Genomic DNA, 20,893 nt, shown 5'->3' with positions numbered 1-20,893 from the left:
TTCATTTGGTGTTCAGGTGATAAACATGAATTAAGAGCCAGTATCTTTTTTAAGCTTTAAAAGACAAAAGTGAGATACAATTTCACATGCAGACTTCTGAAATACAGGGTAATGTAAAATAACAGCTAAAAGACAAGCTATGAATGTTACTCTTTATTCCAGTAGGTATGATTCCCCCGTACTTGTTCATGTGCTTTGACTTAGTACTACAGAGCATCTCCTGTATGCAAGGCACTCAGGGCCACGAATCCTAGCTTCTCTCATTAGATCTCTAGAAGGCCTTCCGTGCAGATGACAACAGGACCGCATGCAGCCCTGTGCCCGTGGCCTGCGTATCTGTCGGCTCTTCCCCTCGGGCTAAGAGCACTCCTTGTCGGGAGCTCAGCTTCTCCCCTCTGAGAAGTCATTTGCTCTGATGTAGAAGCCATGCCAAAGGACAATATTCATTCAACTCTCATCACTGGGCTGGCAGCATATCACAGCTGAATCTTTCATCAGGTGGCTTTAAGTTTTGAGAGGAAGGACAACATCTCATTGTCCTTAAGGAATGATAATGCCATGAGGGATTTTTCTCTAGGAGAAAATGGAATGTTTCTGATTGATCATCAACTGTCACTGCAGTCAGTGGGATTTACTGATTCCTAAGGTCTCAGGATTGAGTCCGTCTAGGTAAGGCAGCAATATTGTCAGCCCGCTCTAGGCCAGACAACATGGTTTTTCCCCACCAGACCTCAATGTGTCCAGAGAAGGTAAATTCACCTAACTTAATAGCTTGCTTTCGTTCATTAGCACAATAATTTCTTTCCAACAGATAAAATTAATGCAGAAATGGAGAACTGATTTATGGTAATGGTTTCAGCAATTTAAAATGCCATTTTGAAAATTATTTATTAGAAGATTTTCAGAAGAAAAGGATCATGAAGTAGCTAAGAACTCTATCCTCAATGGTTAGCACAGTGCTTGGCTCACTGCTGGTCTTCAGGAGAGTTTTATTGCAAGAATCACAGGAGCAACAGCATGCTGGCACCTGCAAGCTGAATTCAGGACAGCCCAATGCCTCCCCATCCTGGCTCTGGAGAAGAGGAGCCTGCAGGGAGCTCATAGCCTGCAGGCTAAGGCTTAGCACAGAACTTGCTGGCTGTCCTGTGGCAGGAGGCACAGTTGGGATCCGTCCACAACTCTTTATCTGGTCAGTTGACCAGAGTAATGTCTGGTGAACTTTGTTCTGTCTAATGCAGGTAGATCAGAAGCGACGCTGATGATCTTAACCAAGACCTGTGCGAAGCTAGTCTGGGCTGATCTTCGTCTTCTGTACGAGAGGAGACCCAAGTCCACTGCCAATATCCCCTGCTCACCACTTCCTGCTACTGGAACATGAGTGTGTGCTTGTCATGATCTCATACACATCACATACCTAACTATACGCTTCACATTCACTGATCTCTTTCACATTTTCTAGTAGGTATTTCATAATTTCCCCTAGTTGAGCCTATTCAACAGTGTAACTCTATTAAAATCAATTAAATTTAGATTTTCTTTTATCTGCAGGGATCCTGCCTACCAAAATAAGCCACATGGTGTCACTGGGTATCCTGTGCAAACATGAGACCCTGTTTAGATCACTGTGTTCCCCGAGTCTTGGAAAAATGTGTTGTTCAACCTATGGAATGATTCGTCAAGTGTGTTTACATCAGCCTGTAACATAGGGGGCTGGGAGCTTGTAGTTTTTAAGCCAAGAGGTTCTCAACTTTTTCTTTTCTAACATCAAACATCAAAATTAAGCATTTACGTACTAAACATAGTACCCCTACTGCCTCCACGTACTGGCAGCAGGTACTTCTTTCCTTGTGCCAGGTTTATATTTTGGACAGATCATCCTTTAGCCAGTCAGCAACCATATCTGCCATTTCCTGGTAAAAATGAAGGATAAAAGCATGAGGTATATTTTTCTCACAGAGTCGAATATCTCCTTCTGGAAAATCTTTCTTGATGTCTTCATAGTACTCTTTTGGACACCAAGGATCTGTAGCACCGTAGTAAAATGTAAGCTGAAAGACAATACAGAAACATTTTATTAGAAGACACCTTCCCCTCCCAACGCGGATATGACACCAGCAGCCAGCAGTGCTCTGAGGACACTATGTCTACCCTGTACGCTAGTCCCACGGCTCTCTCCAGAGTATGACCCTTGTGAGGCAGCGAGCCTTCATGGTTCACAGGAGTGCATTAAGAGGAATTTGATGGAAAGAAAACCATGCAGGACCTCCCTTGTGTCATAGCTCACCTATAATCCACTCAAAGGACTCACTAGCAAAGTTGTGCGTACTGAGGTTGAGATGGACACTGGAGAGAAGGCGGGTAAGGATGAAGAAGAGAGGTATTGAGACATGGTCACTGAGTGACTGTGAGCATTTAAGAACCGCAATAGTTTCAAAACAGACACATGGTAAGCACAGGGGATGAATGAATACAAAGGCAGATCAGACAGACTCAGGCTTTCCAATGTAGCTGATAAAATGTGATCAGTATCCCAAGAGAGTTTATGACATTTCTACGAAAAGGCTCCATGCAGCAGGAAAGTATGTTGATCCAGTGGGGAGGTGTGGTAAGTAGACTTCAGGTGACAGCAAACAGACTGAATGGAGACAGAGCCTCCTTTGAGGCATTACTAAGACCCTTACTGGATATCCACCTACACCTGCATGTGATGTATGTATACATAATCTAGCTCTAGGCTGTTGCGCTTCACTGAAAAACTGCTACGTTTTAGTTCTTCTGTATTTCTAAAGAAAAGAGCATCAAAGTGACATCTTATATTCAGAAGGGTGCATAGTGGTAATTTCTACAAAAAATAAGAACTAAATTTTAACCATCAACTGCCATGTGAGTTGTATTTAACTCATGCTAGTTTTGAGCCTGGGGCCTCGTAAAGCTTTTGACTTTGCTTGGGGAACTGGCATGAAAAATGGTGGGAAAAATGGGTGGCGGGAGAGAAGACGGAAGAGGCAGACAGGGGTCAGGTCACAGACAGCTGTCTTCTGTGCATGCTAAAGAGGTTGCGCTTCATGCTGAAGTCCACAGGAGCTAACAGAAAACTTTACACAATGCAGTGACGTGATCAGGTCCCTAGGTTAGGAACATTACTCTGGCTACGATGGGAAGAGAGATTGGAGAGGATCAAGTGGCGTGGGGAGGAGGGTGCAGGAAATAGGCATTATTGCTCACCAGATAGTTTTACTCCGTCAATCATTAAATCCATGATCTGAATATAGGACAGGTGAGATTGTGCTTATAAAAACACTGGCCTTTATTATAATAACATTATGACTTAACTAATATCTAAAGAGATGGTTAGTTAAAAAAAAACCCTTTACAGAAGAAAATATTTAATGTAATATTCCAGAGAATGAATTATTAACAACTAAACCTTGGGTGGTGGACTTATTCTGAATCACATCAGGGATTTTCCTGGTTGTTACCTGGGTTCCAGTTTTGAATGCTGCGGAAGATCTGCAGCTTACAGATTTATCACTTAATATATTGTTCCCTTTCTCCTATTTTGCTCACTGTAATCATTTCTGGGCACTCCAAAGCCCCTAAAACCAAAATTCATTTTGCCATGGCTCTTAGCATTGTAAGAACAATTTTTGCTTCCTGGAGAATGAGAGTGCCCAGCAGTTGCCTGGTTCTTCTTCCTGGTCTCAGCTCTTTCTACAGCTCTAAAATCCTGCGACCTCACAACCAGTGGGGGAATATTCTGGCCAGTTATGGAAAAATACATTTCCCAGGATCTCTCAGCAGCTACCCTGCTATAGCTTCCCCCTGAAATACTGCTGAGAGTACAAGCTATTTGTAAGTATTAATTATCTACCAATAGGGCTAATGAGAGAGGCTCTCTGTAAACCACTCCCTATGCTTACCACAGGAATCCTTTAAATTATATTCAGTAAATAGTGTATGCAACAGTCACTGCCACAATCGTTCAGCACTTCCTCACAGCACGGAACGCCGTGGAGAAGTCTGGGAAGTCAGACTTGGGTTCGTGCCCATCAGGTCTGTTCCTCTGTTCCAGTGCCTGCTCTTGCCTCAAGACACCTGCACACTGGGAAAGCCACTCTGGGACCCTCAACTAGCACAAGCTGTAGTGTGAAGTCTTGTGAAAACTACAATACGGGGGACTCAGCTAGAAGGAAAGCAAGGCAGAAAAGACCTCCTCCAATAGTCTCCTTGACAAGAAGAACATCACGGTACGCACCTGCTGCTGCTTTCTGCCTGACATTTCAAAGACTATTGCTATGAAGAACTTACCATTTCCTTTTCATCGAGGCAATTACAACTTGCAATACTCCCAAGAGAAGCCCAGCTTGATGAGCCCTCGACAGCAGGCAAATGCCATGAAGGTGACAGGCAGTTAGGAGAGCGGGGGTGATCTACAAGGAGCACTGCTTGTCAGGTATCAGGGACCCTACATCCGCCTTTGGGTATCAAGAGACAAATCATATCCGAGTAATTACGGGGTACACACTGTCCAGGGCATGTACGAGGAGCCTCAACAAAAAGTGTTGTCAGAGTTCAAGGCAGTGTAGCAGCGAGGACTCTAGACTTCCCGTATGTTCATGTGATTTTGTTTCTTGACTGTCCACGACCAATCACCATTTAGAGTGGCCTCCATTTGGTTAAACCCCTAATTGATGGTGAGGTCAGGATTTTTATGATTTTGTTTTGTTTTAAAAGTTATTCTATCAGGCTATACTGAAGGGCTCTCTATGAAAATCCTGGCTAACAAATAAAACACGTGGTTATCTAATGCCTTCACATACGCTGGCTTGAGATACTTCCTGTTCCCTATACATTATAAATCACAGGCAACAGATCTGACCAGGACCCTGCACCTGTAACCCTAAACAGGAAAATGAGAAAGTATGGGGTGTGTGGTGGCAGTGCTGGGGGATGGGGAGGACAGGTGAAGTAGAAAGAAAGAGAAATAACTGGACACCAACACATAGTGTTAAGAGTGCATACTATCAATGTATTGGTACATAAAAATGAATCGCAATGAATAATAATGACCCGATGGAAACTGAGAATAATGTGCCAGGCTCTGTGCTAAGCACTTTCCATATATTATCTTGTTGTGTCTTTACAACAGTTCCCTGAGGAAAGGATTTTATCCTTATTTAACAGGGAAAAAAGGAAAAAAAAACAAAAAAACAAAACACCACTGAGGTTTAGGAAGAGTAACTTGCTTAAATTTAAGCAATTAGTGAGTGGAAAGCTAGGTTATAAATCCAGAGACATTTCTAACCAGTATCTTTTACTGCCATTTACAATTCGCAGTGAATGGACCCACGTTATAAAAACACTAAACCTGAAGGTTGGGAGGTCTTAGACTGGATATGAACATTAAGAGTGTGATAATTGTCAACAGGAGCAAACCCAACGACCTTTATTTAAAGCCTTCTCAAAGTCTGTGTAGCTCTTCTCACTGCTGTGTCAGGGGGGTGATGACTGCTGTGAAAATACTGGAATTGGTAACTAAGAATCTCAGGCCATTAGCAGGATATTTACATTTGAAGGTTTAGAAGAAAATTATTTCCTGTACTTTATTTCTCTTTACCACTTGTATTGCTACTCATGAGAGTTGATAAAAAGTACACATTATTAAGATGAAAACTTTTCTGTTTCCAAACTGTTGTCGGGTCAAGTAATCCATTTTTTTCTATTAAACACAAAATTTAACTTTCTCAGGTCTAGATTGTGATTCCCTAAGATTGAGTTTTTGCTTTTCCTCCTGTGTTTTCTGCAGGAAAGTGTGATTATGCTTACTATAGTCTGTGCTCACAGATGTGTTTTCCTTTCACTCTTCAGTGTGCCCCTGAGGAGACACAGACACTTCCCTCCTGAAATGTCCCTATAAGTTGCTACAGCTTGTCCCGACACAGAAGCCACACTTGTCTTTTCTCATGTGTTTTTGCACTTTTTTTTTGGTCTGTAAACATGCACATGTAACCAGTAAATTGCTGGTTAACAGATTCAAAGGAGTTCCACCTAAAACAACTCTGAACTGATCCCACATTTGGAACTGGGCTAAATGGCCGAAATTCAGCAGTGAGTAAGATGGTCTCTGCCCTGGAGATGCTCAAAGTCTAGGGCAGAGAACAGGAGGCCTGTCCAAACTGGCCTTCACACACCACAGGTGGACAGAGGCAGGGGCAAAACACCGTGGGAGCCCAAAGCAGGAAAACCTGAACTCTACCCCAAGGGAGGCAACAAAGCTGTGCTTCAGTATACATTTTGAGTTGCTGGCTTTTATGCAGTCCTAATAGAGGAGCTATTGTAAGAACAAAGAAATACTAGTTATCTTTTATGATTCAGCTAATAACTAACAAAAATCACTTTCAATAACATATCAACATCTCAAAATATTAAAAATGAAAAAAGCCACACACAAAATTCTCTGAATTATTTCTCTCTATGCAACAGGCCAATAGGACAGTAGGCATTATAGGAGTAGAGGGTCTAATAAAATGAAAGTTTTGTGTAGTTTAAGGATTATATTTTTTTCTTTTGTTAACCTTATGGATAAACTGAATTTTTAGAAGCTCCTAATTCACCATGTAGTCAAGTTAGGTACAAACTATTATAGATCTTATTAGTACTTAACCAAGTTGAACTTTATTCCTTCAGGTATCAGTCTTTGGGTAGACTGTTTCATGATACAGTGTAGACCTGGGCAGAATGGTAAGTGGCATTTCTGGGGGTTATCATGCTCAGAGTAAAAGGGCTTCTCATAATGCCTTTATATTATAGTACAGTAAAGTAATTTTATTTATATTTGGTAAAGTAATTTGTGAGCCACTTAAGCTGCTTGGCAATACGGGGAGAGCATGGTGCAGCCAATGCAGTGTTAAGAGCTGGGGCGCTGAGCCACATTCATCTGGACTGGAATCTTGGTTCTGCCATTTATTAGCATGGTGAGCTTGGATCAGTCACTTGGCCTCCCTATGCCTGTTTACTCATCTGTAAAGTGGGGACAGAAATAGCTACCTTGTGGGCTAGTGGTGAGGATTAGAAAACAAAGCACATCAAGTACGTTGCACATAGTAGGCACTCTCCTAAAGGGTAGCTGCATTACAGATGAGGACAAGGGGATCTCCTAGACACAGATTGTGCAATGGTTACCTGGGGGATCTGTCTAGATCCTTCCCCCAGTGAGAGTTATGCCCAGGTCAGAGGAAAAAGAAGCCACATGACCTTAAATTAGCCTTTAAGAAAATATATATTCTTCTGATAAGTTGCTTTTGGCATAAGTCAGGCTCAGAACATATATAAGTATTAAATATTTTCTTAAACCCAAAGCAAATGTGCTTTATTATGTACCTTGCTCATAATGTAATATAATGTATGTCATGTTCCTCATAAATGATTGTGGAGAAAGATAGATGGGATGGAAGACAAGTCATATCAGTGAAGAACATCTCCTATCCTCAAGCTGCCACTAACAGTTAGCTCATGGAGTGGATTCTCTAAATCCATTTTTATAATAAAATCTACTTTTCCTCATAAATGAGACCTTAAGCCTTATCTGCAGTGCCATTTGGGTATCCTTGATCGAGCATCTTCCAAAATGAAGGAAGGCACCAGCATTCTGGGACTGCTACTTCTTTTTTTGTTGGGCTCCTAGGGTGAGCCCCTGGGTTCTTGCAGCAGCTAAGGTGTCTACTGCCACCCTGGGCTGTGCGAGACTCTCTTTGCTAGCATTCCGTAAAGAGCTGTAGCTTCCTGGGTGCTAAATTAACAGGCTTCCCAGCTAGGTTTGTGTGTTCATTTCTTCAGAAAGCGTGCCCTGAGCCGTCGTGCTGTGTGGCAGGGCACACAGTCAGCCAGAACCGGAGAGAGCAACCGAGAGGAATGTCGCAGATGCTCAGTGAGATGCCCTCTGTCCTACTCTGAGACGTATAAGAAAATGGTGTCATTTCTACTTTCTCCACTTTTTCTTTCCTCCTCTGAAGTAACTCCCACCAGACCAGGTTTTTTGTGTGTTTGCTTGTGAAAGAAGTAAAAGGTCATATGTAAAGCAGTCAGTTGCTTACCAAGGGATCAAATTAGCACCCACATATGTAGGCCTCCTACCTCCCAGCCAGATCCCCATGTCCTGCCTTCACCTCCCTGTTTCATCCCCTCCCATCTTTCCCAGGCTCAGGGTACAAACTGTTAGCCCCTCCAGGGCATCTCCATCTCTGGGGAGAATCCGGAACAGGCTGACAGCAACTGGCTTCTGCTTCTCCCCTTTCCCCAGAATCGGATGCTTAAGCCTTGACCCTGTGACATTAAAGGAAACCTATTCTGTAACACAAGCATCTCCCTCCAGTTATTTAAAAATCCTATCCCTCTCGGGGATACAAGCAGCTACAAAGCTTTAAAATTTCACTGCAGCCCTTCTGAGCAACTGTTTAGGAACTTGTGGAACTGCTAAAGAAAAGGATCTCCTCTGGATTTAGGACGTTTAATTTCCAATTTATCTTGTTTCCTTTCTTCCCTTTATCGCTAACTGGCTCAATTACCAATCTTGAAAAAAAGGGAATTAAAATCTCCAAAGATTAAAAAAAAGCGGCTGAGGAGAGGTGAAAACACAATACTTGGGGCCACGGAACCCTGCTTCCCTCTGCAGGCACCTAGGAGAGCAGCAGGAATGTAATCACCAAAGCAGCACGAGTGGGTCCCAAAGGGCACTGCCTGGCCCGCTCTCCAGTGGCTGGAACAACTCACTGTGCATCCAAAGGCAAGCACAGTGGGGCTCCCTCCTTTCTGTGCAGCTAGAATTCACTCCCTCCCACGTGGAAGTCACAAGGCATCTAGGGACTAGTCTCATCTCTTTCTTGGGACTGCAGTGGGAAGCTGATCCAAGAACCTACTTTCCTCTGGTGAGGCAGCCGAGTATGAGGCACTGGGAGCCAATTTATCCTCTTGTGTTTCTGTTTCCCCCTGGTCATATGCCTCGGGGAGGTGCGGATGTGCTGGGATGGTCTTACTTAACTAACTAAGAGAAAGGCCAAGTCCAGCTCGTCAGCATTCTCTGCACTAAGGTACTGGGCCCAAGCCCTGTAAAAGTTTAAGTACTACTGTGTTTTCCTTCATCATGGCTCCTGTACTGCAGTCCCCTTAGGCATCTTATGGAGAGTGGTGGCTATGGTCTAAACTGGGATTGGGGCATTCCAGAATCTCTTGGCCACTTACTTAATATTACTAACACCCTTCATTAACAACATGAAAACATCTGGGAAGGGAGATGTACGGGGAGGATGTGTGGGGAGGATAAGTTAGGCGAATAGTCTTTTTAAAGTACTCAAAAGCATATCTAGGCTATAATTAACCTTTAATAGTAACAGCAAACATTTATTGAATGCTTAGTGCATGCCAGACACTCTTATAAGGACTGAATTACAAGGTATGAATTATAGCATTATATTTTTGGAACAACTATATGAGAATAAATACTATTATTAAAGCATTTTATTGAGAAACAAAGGAGGAACAGTATGATCCAGCAAAGTAAGCAAGGTCACATGACTAAAGCAAGAGATGGAGCTGGAGTTTGAGGCTCTCCAACACACTCACCTCTCCATCACCACGCTCCACTGGAGAACTCGGGATATATTAACGCAATTGCCTCAAATGAAACTCTCAAGGTCAAAATGATTGAGATAAAAACAAACCTATTTGTTTCCGGGATGATTATGACATTCTGGGTCAGGCTTCAAATTAAACAGGCAGAACTAACACAATCTGTTTCAGACGGAGGCTTGGCGGAAAGGCAGTCCTGGTTAGCTGGTCCAGGGAGCACTTCCTATGTTCCACCAAGCAGGCGGTGTGCATGTCAGAAGGATTTGCATGCCCAAATCTCCAAACAACGGTACAAGGTATGTTCCCAAAGATAACATGCTCCTCTGGGCTAAGGCAGGCTAAGAAAGAACAATAGAGAGCACCAGCAGAGGGGTTCCTGTCCCTGAGGACACTCTGCTGCTTTCCCAAGCCACGCTGTAGCCTGGCCTGGCCTTCTGAGGCCAAGGGCAGCCCCACCTTGCAGGCGGCTCTTCCACTGCTGCCCGCCTGCATCTGAAAGCTGCACCTCATGTGTTCTCTCTGGAGCAATTTCAGACTCCTATTGACTGATAGTGACGCTCAGATTCAGTCTGGCAGTAGCACACACCAGCTGTTTCCATATGTCTGGGCCAAAGATGGTCACGGCAGTTTAGAATTTCCCTCCTAAGTGAGTTTGAAATGAAAACTTCAAGTTTATGAACCAAACACTAATTCACTTTTCAATGAATGAGACACACATCCCCTTATGGCTCAGAACAACGACAGAACAAGGGAACACTGACCTCTTATTTGCCTCCAACACGCCAGGTGCCTCATAAAGCAGAGCATACCCTAGAGGCTTCCAGACAAATTGGGACTGGGATGGTGAAAATGTACAGTTGGTTCTCTTCCCTTGGTTTATTCCATTGTGGTTCTCATTCCCACCCTCTGCCCTCCACTCCCATCTTAATCACTGGCTCCTTGTCTTCCTCCCAACCCTTAAGCGGGGTTCCCCACGGATCAATTGTTAGATGTCTTCTCTCCTATTCTGCATACTTCCTTAGGCTGCCGTCATCCGTGCTTGTGGCTTCAACTCCAGCCTCATCACGTCTCATTCAAATTCAGCCCAGACTATCCTTCTAAGCTTCACACCCACATGTCCAGAAACTGCCAGACACGTGTCCACTCTGATGTCCCACAGGTGTCTCAAACATGAGTGCCAAAATGAATGATTTGCTCAACCACCTCCCACAACTTGTGGCTGTTTCTCTTCCCGTATTCCCTATCTTGTCACCAAATCCAGATACAGAGAAATAACCTTAGATTCCTCCATCTCCATTAGTACAAAGTGCCTTTGATTCTACCTCTTAAATCTTTCCATTCCCAATCCTACCGCCTTAGTTCTTATAAAAGCCTTGTAAATAGTCTCCTCAACTCAAATTATATCCTTTCCCAATATTCAACATTTCCACAAAAATAATCCCTCTCATTTGTTAATCTTGGCACATTCTTAGGGCTAACTGATATGAATTGGTACCTGCGAACTGGTTGTTCACAGCTGGCACACGTTCTGATTGTCAGTGGCTATGTCATGTGGTTGTCAAATGTTTTGATTATCACCCTGATTGTTACTCCCTTGCTTAAACCCTTCAATGGATCCCCGACAACTTAAAATCATCTCTTCAGTGTAGCATATCATGGCTTCTTGTTCTTAGGCCACTGCCCAAGCCACAGTATTACGCTATCCAACTTCCAGTTTCTCTAATGCAGGGCTTCTTCAGTCGCGGTCTATGGGTCCAGGCAGGTCCATGGGTAGGGAGGAGCTGTTATGTAAACTTGGAAGAGAATTACATCTTTATTTAACTTCTGACTATAATTTAGTATTTCCTTCAATTGTAAATACAGGCAACAAACCATACTTTTTGTAATGCCTATATTTTGTCATCTATAAATTATGGATATTTTCAAATGATAGTAAACTTGCTGTAGATAACTAAAAAATTGTTTATATTCATCATTACAAATTTACAATAGCAATTCTGATGAGATTATATCTCAATATTCAATGTACAAATAAAGATGCATACATTACCATATCACATATTTGTTTTTAAAATATTTTGATGACTATATTTCAATATAATTGGTTTCTGTTGTAATCTCATGTATTTATTTTATGCACTTGACCTTATTCTGAGATACTTTATGAGAAAGCCAGAAAGATCCATGGCACAGAAAAGGTTCAGAATCCATGCTCTAATTAATGGCTTCTCCATCGATCTGTCTCTCTGCTCATCTATCTGGCATATATTCATTGACTGTTTACCAGGTATCATGAATTGTGCTAGGTCCAAAAGGACATCAAGATGAGGAAAACACAGTTCCTTACCTCAAGGTGGGGGAGAGGGGAAGCTGGATCATTTAAATACTGTGTGGCAAATGAGGTACTATAACTTTACATAGGGAGCCATGGGGGCCAATGGAGGGACATCTGGCCAAACCAGAAGCTGAGGCCTCTTGGAGATGCCACTCAAGCCAAGTTTTAAAGGACAAGTAGGATGTAGTCAGGTGAAGAAGTAACATAACCTATGATGTCATAAACCATGGTATGCGCTTTTGGAAACAACTGTGAGTCTGATACATTTGCTGCAGGAAAGGGAAATAACTTGATCCTATGTTGAAGCACCACAAAAAACCACAACTGTAGAATACTGTGTATAAAGACTCTAGACCTTGGAAGGAAGACAATCAGCCCAGTAAACTTTTCAGAGTTAAAAAAAAAAAAAAAGGCCTGACCAGGTGCAGTGCCTCATACCTGTAATCCCAGCACTTTGGGAGGCTGAGGCGGGAGGATTGCTGAGGCTAGGAGTTTGAGATCAACCTGGGCAACATAGGGAGACCCTGTCTCTACATGAAATAAAAAAACCAGTGGGCATGGTGGTTATGATCGGGCCATTGCACTACAGCCTTGGCAACAGAGCGAGACCCTGTCTCTAAAAAAAAAAAAAAACAAAAAACAAAAAAAACCCCTATTTTCCTCAAGAATATAAAAAGCCCTCTTCATGTGGGCAATGGAAATCAGTAGGTAGAAATTTTGAATTTGGAACTAAAGCCTGCTGATAACAGCATGACAGTTTTCTAGGGGAGGAGAAAGAAACAGAGAGTCATCTGCATGACACAGTAAAGAGAGTATTTTCAGACTCACTTTTCTGTGGCATCCTGGCTGGATAGCACAAAGATACATTTTTCAGAACTGTTTTAAGTTGAAACTGAGATATATGGAATGATTTTTGCAAGAAAATGTGCAGCTTGAAAACTTTTCACATGGGACAGCCCCGGATAGGTATGAAGTTTCTGAATGACTGTGGGTGGAAATGGCACAGAGTACCCTTGATCAGAATATCTAAAATAGGGAGATTTCTAATCCTAGGAATTGGTTTTCCAGTTTGACTAGTTATCAGGGGTGTCTGGAAGGCAGGAGGCAATGCCCACCCACTATCTTCCTAGAACTATGTGCACTTTTAAGTTTCCTTTTCCCAAGCAGACTGAGACACATTATGTTGATTCAACTTTTACCAATATTAAATTACAGCATGTTTCCTCTTTTTCATTACAGAAACAAAAAGTTGCAATAAACTTCCTGTCTCTTTGTACCTAGTTTCACTTAGGAATTAGAATTGTATTATTCTAGCAGAGAGCTCAAATTTAGCTGGTAGAAGAGATAATCAATTAACTGCAAGGTAGCTTTATATCACTGATGTAAACAATTCCTTGTTGCCCCAATCCTACAGGCACATTTAACACCATCTTAAAAACAAAACGATTCCCTGGAGTTGGAAGTTTATTCGTATGACTGTGTGTTAATACTAACCTTGAAATGTCTGCCATCTACCATCATGCCCCCATATTTCTCCCATAAAAGTTTCAGTAAACTTACAGCCCCGACACAGTTACCACGAACAGACCTCTATCTGGGAATGATTACACGTGCATATGGATTTAACTTAGGACAGGAATAAGTTAGCACCTTTCTTTGACCTTTTCCTGAGCACAACATACAAGGAGAATCCAGAGATGATGAGTATTTTATAGCAGCTGGCTTCCACAGGTGGTAAGATGGGCTCTGACATATGATGGGTCTAGTCACTCAGCAAGTGTGAATTTTGGAAGTGAGCATCTGCCAGTCTTGTTATTAACTGAGAGCTGAGTTGTTTTTATGAACTTCCAAATCTGGAAAACCTAAATGCATTTTTGAAACAGATTCACTTATAATTTAACCGAAAAATAAAATATCATTTTTCTTGTATTTTCACATCCCTCAATGTGAAAGGGATGTAGAGCAACTGAAAGCCTTGGAGAGAGGGTCTCCTAAGGCCCCAACCTTCTCCATTCAGCTAGTGAGGGCTTCCTCCTAGTTTCAAAAGTTCAATCTCTTGTCAATTGCTATTTCAGAAATATGATGACCACTACACCCATAAGACAAAAACAGATTGGCATTTTCAAAAGTCCTCTCTGGGTGAATATTTACAATATTCTGAAAATATTTTTTTAAGAACATATGTACTTCTTGCTTTAAGATAATTGTATTAGGAGGTTATAGAAATATGAATTAACACTGTAGGCAAGTTTAAGTCAAATGTATCAGTTTATAAGGGGATCCTAAACCCAATAGGGTATCTAAGGTTTTACTTGTAGATTTTAGGTTCCTGGGCCCTATAAGTTTGCCACTCAGCAGGGATCATTTCACTGCACCCATCAGATATCATAGTTCAGCACCAACTGTAAAGATCAAGAGTAGTACTGTCCAACAGAAGTATAAAGCAAGGCACATATGTAATTTAAAAATTTTCTAATACTTATGTTTTAAAAAGTATAAAGGAATGGGTAAAATCACTTTCAATATATTTTATTTAATCCACTATATCTAAAATATTATCATTTCAATGTGTAATCAATATAAAAATTAATGAAATATTTTACTATTTTGGGGAGTACTAAGTTTTTGAAATCCAATGTGTATTTTACACTTATAGCACATCTCAATTCAGACTAACCACAAATAACCACATGTAGCTAGTGGCTACAGTATAAGAGCAGCACAGCTCCTTCCTACTCAGGATGGACAGAAAAATGATGCCATGGGAGTACCACAGCCACCCAAATTCTAGGGTGCTTAGACATATTCTAAACCATAGTCCCCTGATGGTTTCAGAGACTGGAGCTTTAAATGTGTTTGTGCATGATTCTAGTATTTGCAGGATAACTTACAAATGATGAGTATTTCAGAAAACCGGTCTTGGTGTCAAAGTAGGACAGTGCTACTCTAATGCATGGGAGAGTAAGAAAGGCTCACTAGTTGTCACATCATATATAATGTTAGTTCTTTTCCACTGTTTTATTTATATTTCAACATAACTCATTTATTCTATAAACAGCAAGTCTTCTCAGTACAAGGCCCAGAGTGGCTGAAATGCACTAACAAAATAGAAAAGTATTGATTCTAAAAATAAATTCAACAAAACCAGGTGGCAAAATATATTTAAGGAACTATGCAATCAGCTTTACTACTCTCTATGCAACTTTCAAGGATAACATTAATTTTAACTAGTAGAACTCTGTCTCAACCTATAAACCTTTGAGGTTTTACAGATTCTAACCAATTCTAGTCCTTCATCCTCAGTAAATATTTCTGCCCAGCTACTTGTTATTTATCCCCTTGTAGCACCAAAGTGATTACCTTAGATAAATGTTCCTTTATGGGTTCGTTGTCTCTCTTTACCACCTCCATCATTTCTTGGCCTCCAAGGTAGGCGACATTAGCTACGTTTAAAAAATAAAAAGTCCAACACTTAGAATATACAGAATAAACGCAAATATCAAATTAACTTCAGTAAACTCATGTTCCTTCCTTTTCTTTTGGCAAGTGCTATCTGATGTGAGATATCAGTGAGGCCAAGAGAGGCATGCGAGTCAGGCAACATGCATGGTGTCTGGAAGTAAGAGCATATCCTATAAAAGAACCTTCTCTCAACCTCATCTGGCTTCTCAGTAGCAAAGTTTAGCAGTTTGATGGCCTAACGTCAGATACCACAGCAGATGACATGTGTAACTGTACCTGACTAAAAGTGTTATTATGATTTAAAGATTAGCACAAATCATGATAGATAAATCATGTATACCAAGGAAACGCACACAATTATTAACATGAAACTATACTGGCTTTTTTTTTTTTTTTAAAAGGAAACAACTGAAAGGCATGTTTATTTTAAAAAATAAGTTTAAAGGATCTAAGAATTTTCAGTGAAGGTTAGTCCCATTATACTGGTTGCAAAATGAGCAAAGTGATGCTCACATTCAAGACGTCAAATACTTGGAAAAGAAGAAGAAAGCCAGAGATAACATGAATTTATGTGGCTTTCTCACAGTGGTAAGAAAATTGTCATTCAATGTTTTGTGCCTTGAATTCCATTTTGGCTGACATTATTAATTTGCTTTCTTTTTTGTTAGCATTAGCCTGGTATACGTCCTTCCCTTCATTTTCAATCTTCTGTCACTTTAAGTATCACTCTCGAAATCACATAAGTGGACTTCTTTAAAAGCACAGTTTGAAAGTCTATCTCTTAAATAAAGGACTAAAAGATATTCGTGTATATTGAGATCAAAGATATTTGGTCTGACTTCAGTCATGTTTGTATATCCTATACTTCGCTATTTCCGACTCTTTTTTAGTATGAATGATGAGTTTTCCTCCCCACGCTGGCTTTAAAAAACTTTTTTTTATTAATAGTCTCAAAGCATAAATTCCATTTTTATTCAAATAGTGGTTAAGCCTTACCTAAACACTGGAAAACTTATATATACTTTTTCTTTTGCTATCTCATCCAAACGAGGAGGCCCTTAGCAAACTTGTACTTTCCCCTGCCTTCCTCCCACCCTTCCCCCACCCTGTGGTTTAAATTAGAAGGAATTTTAGTTCCAGATTATTTTTTTTACATTTTGCCTCTACTTCCCTTGTTTAAAGTTTTATCAAGAAAACACACACACACACACACACACACAGTTTATATATCAAACATCACAGAAATGCTTACAGTGAAAAATCATAGTTTCTTGTTCCATTGTTTCCTACCTCTAGACCCATTCCCCAGAGGAAACTTCTCTTTAACTCTTTTAGCTGTTTGTCCACTAGTTATCTCCATACTGCTAAACATTTATGATCATCTTGTTATTTCTCAGTAAATTATTACCTTTGCCAAGCTGCTATGATAGATGAGGATTTAGCTCACTTTATGGCCCTCACATTCCTTCTTGCCGTCTTCTCAACATGTTTATACCTTATTTTTAATTTCTCTACTATTACTTAAATAATACATTTACGTTTTTATTTCTAAATATTGTTCACCATTGAGCCAAGTAGTGTATGAGACCACGTTTCCATTCTTACAATAGCGCCCTCCTCCAATATGTTTTTGTTATACCTACCTTTTTCCCCAGCTCTCCACCCCATCAATATCCTTTTGAGTCAGTTTTTCTTGGAGACCTCCTTTCCAGGGCCCTCAGACCTGCTCTCACCTGGACTGCTGTCAACTTAGAATTTCCCTTACCTGCCTTCTTGGGTTGTTCCCGTTGTTTTCTAAGTCCCCGTTAATTAACTCATTTATTTGTTTATTCATTAAAAGACGACTGAGTACCTACTATAGATAGACGTTGGCACTGGAGATAAAGCAATAAACAAGAAAGAAAAAGTGTCTGCCATTATTGAGCTTATAATTCAGTGTGGGCAGCAGGTGAATATAGGCAAAATACATGACAGATAGTGAGAAAGTGCTATGGAGAAAAATAAAATAAGCTCAGGAGATAGACTGTGCAGTGACAATGTGGCCTATTTATCTAAAGTGCACTGAAAAGGCCTCTCTGATAAGAGGATGTGTGAACAGAGACCTGAATGAAATAAGGAAGTGGGCCATGCAGACTCCAGGCAGAGAACAGGCTGGGAAAGCTGTGTCTCAGGGTAACAAGAAGAGCACTGGGACCGCCTAGGGTGAAGTGGGTGGGGAAGGGCTGAGGGATAATGGGTGGGAGAGCAGTGAGGGGCCAAGGTCCTATTCCCCTTCTCCTCTGTTATTGTCTCTGCTGTTTTGGGGGAGTGTATCTTTAGATAACTTCTTAAGGGAAAGAGTACTAGAAAAGAATTTTCTGGAGTTTCTGCCTGTCTGAAAAAGTCTATTTTTTACCTTCACACTTGACTGATAGTTGGCTAGTTAGAGAATTGCAGGTTGAAAATAATTTTCCTCAGAACCTAGAAGACACTGCTCTACTATGAGAAGCTTAGACCACTTTGATTCTCATCCCTTTGAAGGCATTTGTGCATGTGTGTGCAATTCTGATATTTCATGATGATGTGCCTTGATGTGGGTCTTTTTTAATTGTTCAACTTTTTGGTTCTTAACCTCAATTTTATCTTCTACCCCTTCTAGTAAAGTTTTAATTCTGACAATCATATTTTTTTTTTTTTTTTTTGAGACAGAGTCTCACTATGTTGCCCTGGCTAGAGTGCCGTGGTGTCAGCTTAGCTCACAGCAACCTCGGACTCCTGGGCTCAAGCAATCCTCCTGCCTCAGCCTCCCGAGTAGCTGGGACTACAGGCATGCACCACCATGCCCGGCTAATTTTTTCTCTCTCTATATATTTTTAGTTGGTCTAGCTAATTTCTTTCTATTTTTAGTAGAGACGGGGTCTCGCTCTTGCTCAGGCTGGTCTTGAACAAGCGATCCATCCGCCTTGGCCTCCCAGAATGCTAGGATTACAGGTGTGAGCCACCGCGCCCGGCCGACAATCATATTTTTAATTTGCATGGGATCTGCTTGGATCTCTGATTATTTTTCCTTCAAAACATTTTGTTCTTGTTTTTAATCAACATATTTTCCTTGATCTTGGAGGACAACATGTAACTTTAAAGTTTTCTTCTGCTCCTCTGATTACCTTGATCTCCTCTAAGGTCATTTACTCGTTTCTTTACTTTGCTCATATTCTTTAGCGTTGGAGGCATTCCTTAAATGTCTGGTGGTCCTCGGTTATTCATTTTTAAGAGAAACACAGTAAAAAGCTGTGTAGGTGGACCAGCTTTCTGATTGATGGGCTCCATTTTAGAATTACTATAATGTTACATCAAAAGACCCCTGTATGCCAGAATATATGAAGATCTTTCCTCTAGGCTCTTAAAAGTTTTTAAAGAACACTTTGATTTTTATTTTTTTTTCATCTGTTGGTTGGATGATGCCTGGCTGCTGCGTGTGCTATGCAAAATGGCAGGGGTGGGGAAGACTGATTGTAATTAATCCTTGTTTTCCGAAGTATGTCTCAGTCTCACCTTTCCTTATGCATACTTGGAATTTTGAGCCTCAAGTTCTTAGAGGATTCTTCAGGGGAGACAGGCACATTCTTTGCCTATATAAGCCATCTTGTAAGCCAGTGTTGTACAACTGAACTTTATGTGATAATTGAGATGTTCTATATCTGTGCTGTCCAATACGGTGGCCACTGGCCTCATGTGGCTATTGATTGCTTGAAATGTGGCTGGTGTGACTGAGGAACTAAATTTTTAATTCTACTTCCTTAGAAAATCCATCAGATTTTCCCTATTTCTAACAGTATTTTATTTCTGAATGTCCAAGCACATCCAATAATTCACCCATTCCCTCCCTCCTCCTGTGGAGCCTTCCATTCTTCTGATTCAGTTCTGGCCTGGCCGCTCTCCAGGCCCGCTGCATAGCTGTCATCCTTGGACTTCCCTTTGCCACTCCTCCGGACTGGATTCCATTTTTTTTTTTTTTGGATTCTATCCATGGCTTTCTCTTTCTTGGTTTATTCCCTTACATCACTGAAGCACATTTTCCAGTAACTAATAAAAAGGTACACGGGAATTAGATTTTATAAATGTTTACATATCTATTTTTTTTCTGTTTACACACTGACTCATAGTTTGGCTGTGTATAGAATTCTAAGCTGAAAATGGCATATCCTTCAAATTTATTTTCTTCCAGCAACCAAGGTTAATGATTCTGATTCCAGTTTCTTGGCATGTGACTACTTCCTTCCACCTTACCCCTATCCCCACCAAACCCAGGAGTTCACTTTACCTCTGCTACTCCAAAGTTTCATAGGAATATGTTCTACTATAAGTCTTTCTTTCATTAATTGGGCTGGACATCCAGTAGGCCCATTCACTGCCTGGACTCATCAACTTTAGTTCTGGAAATTTTTCTTTTATTATTTCTTTGATAATTTCTTCCCCTACTTTCTCTGTCCTCTCTTTCTGGAACTCCTACTAGTTCTTGGACCTCTTGGATTGAGCCTCTAAGTCATATTTTTCTTCTATAGCCCTTCTCTTTTCCTATTTGTATTACTTTCTAGGAGATTTCTTCAACTTTCTCTTCTAACTCTGTATATTGAATTTTTACTTTGGTTGTGAAAATTTCAATTTCCAAGGACATTTTCTGTCCTTTTTTACAGCATTCTGTTCTTTATTTTATGGATGTTTTATTCATCATCTTTCTGAGATTAGAGGGCCATTTTTAAATAAAGGGGTTTTTTTCCCTTTATTTTTTTCTTAATTTTCTTGAGTCTTCCCCCTTCCTTTGTCTGTATTTCTGTTTTGGTTTCTCTCTTATGTTGAAGAAATGTCTGATGCACTTATATTCTATAAAGCAGTGTGCTCTTAGTTATATCTGAAGCCCTCATCTGTATTTGTTAGCTGTGGACTCATGAAGAAAGATTGTCTTGCTGATTTGAAAAGGTTTCAGTTAAGACAACTGTCGGGGGAAAGGCCATGTTTTCCTACCAGGATAGTTGTTTTCCATTTGCTTTTTGACAAACTGTGCTTCTATATCCTATTATTTCCCTTACAAATACAAGAGCTATATAAAGTTCAGGAAAAGCATTTCTTCACGTCTCTTCCTCTAGCTTTGACTTTTTTTTTTATTTAAGCATATTATGGGGGTACAGATGTTTAGGTTACGTATGTTGCCCCCCCCAAGTCTGAGTTTCAAATATGTCCATCCTTCAGGCTGTGCACATTGCACTTTTTGTGTATGCATATACCCGTCCCCTCCTCCCCCCTCCCCCCTGCCCAACATCCAATAGATGTTAGTCTTATATGTGCACTTATGTGTTGATCAGTTAATACCAATTCGATGGTGAGTACATGTGGTGCTTGTCTTTCCATTCTTGGGATACTTCACTTAGTAGAATGCGTTCCAGCTCTATCCAGGAGTATACAAGAGGTGCTATATCACCATTGTTTCTTAAAGCC

General features: G+C 40.8%; 1 protein-coding gene across 1 annotated transcript in view; it reads right to left on the bottom strand.

Moving 5' to 3' along the window:
• LDAH (lipid droplet associated hydrolase) overlaps positions 1-20,893 on the bottom strand; it is a 129,969-nt gene continuing 109,076 nt past the window's right edge. Inside the window, exons 5-6 of the mRNA XM_012653104.1 lie at positions 15,320-15,402; positions 1-2,048 (exon numbers count right to left, since the gene is read on the bottom strand). Coding sequence (XP_012508558.1) covers positions 1,857-2,048; positions 15,320-15,402 — 275 coding nt within the window. The 3' untranslated portion in view covers positions 1-1,856. The remainder of the gene's footprint in view (positions 2,049-15,319; positions 15,403-20,893) is intronic.

Source organism: Propithecus coquereli, unplaced genomic scaffold (genome assembly GCF_000956105.1).
Source record: "Propithecus coquereli isolate 6110/MARCELLA unplaced genomic scaffold, Pcoq_1.0 Scaffold41, whole genome shotgun sequence".
NCBI lineage: Eukaryota > Metazoa > Chordata > Mammalia > Primates > Indriidae > Propithecus > Propithecus coquereli.
Note: the sequence above shows the minus strand (reverse complement) of the source record. Positions and strands in the feature narration are given on the sequence as shown.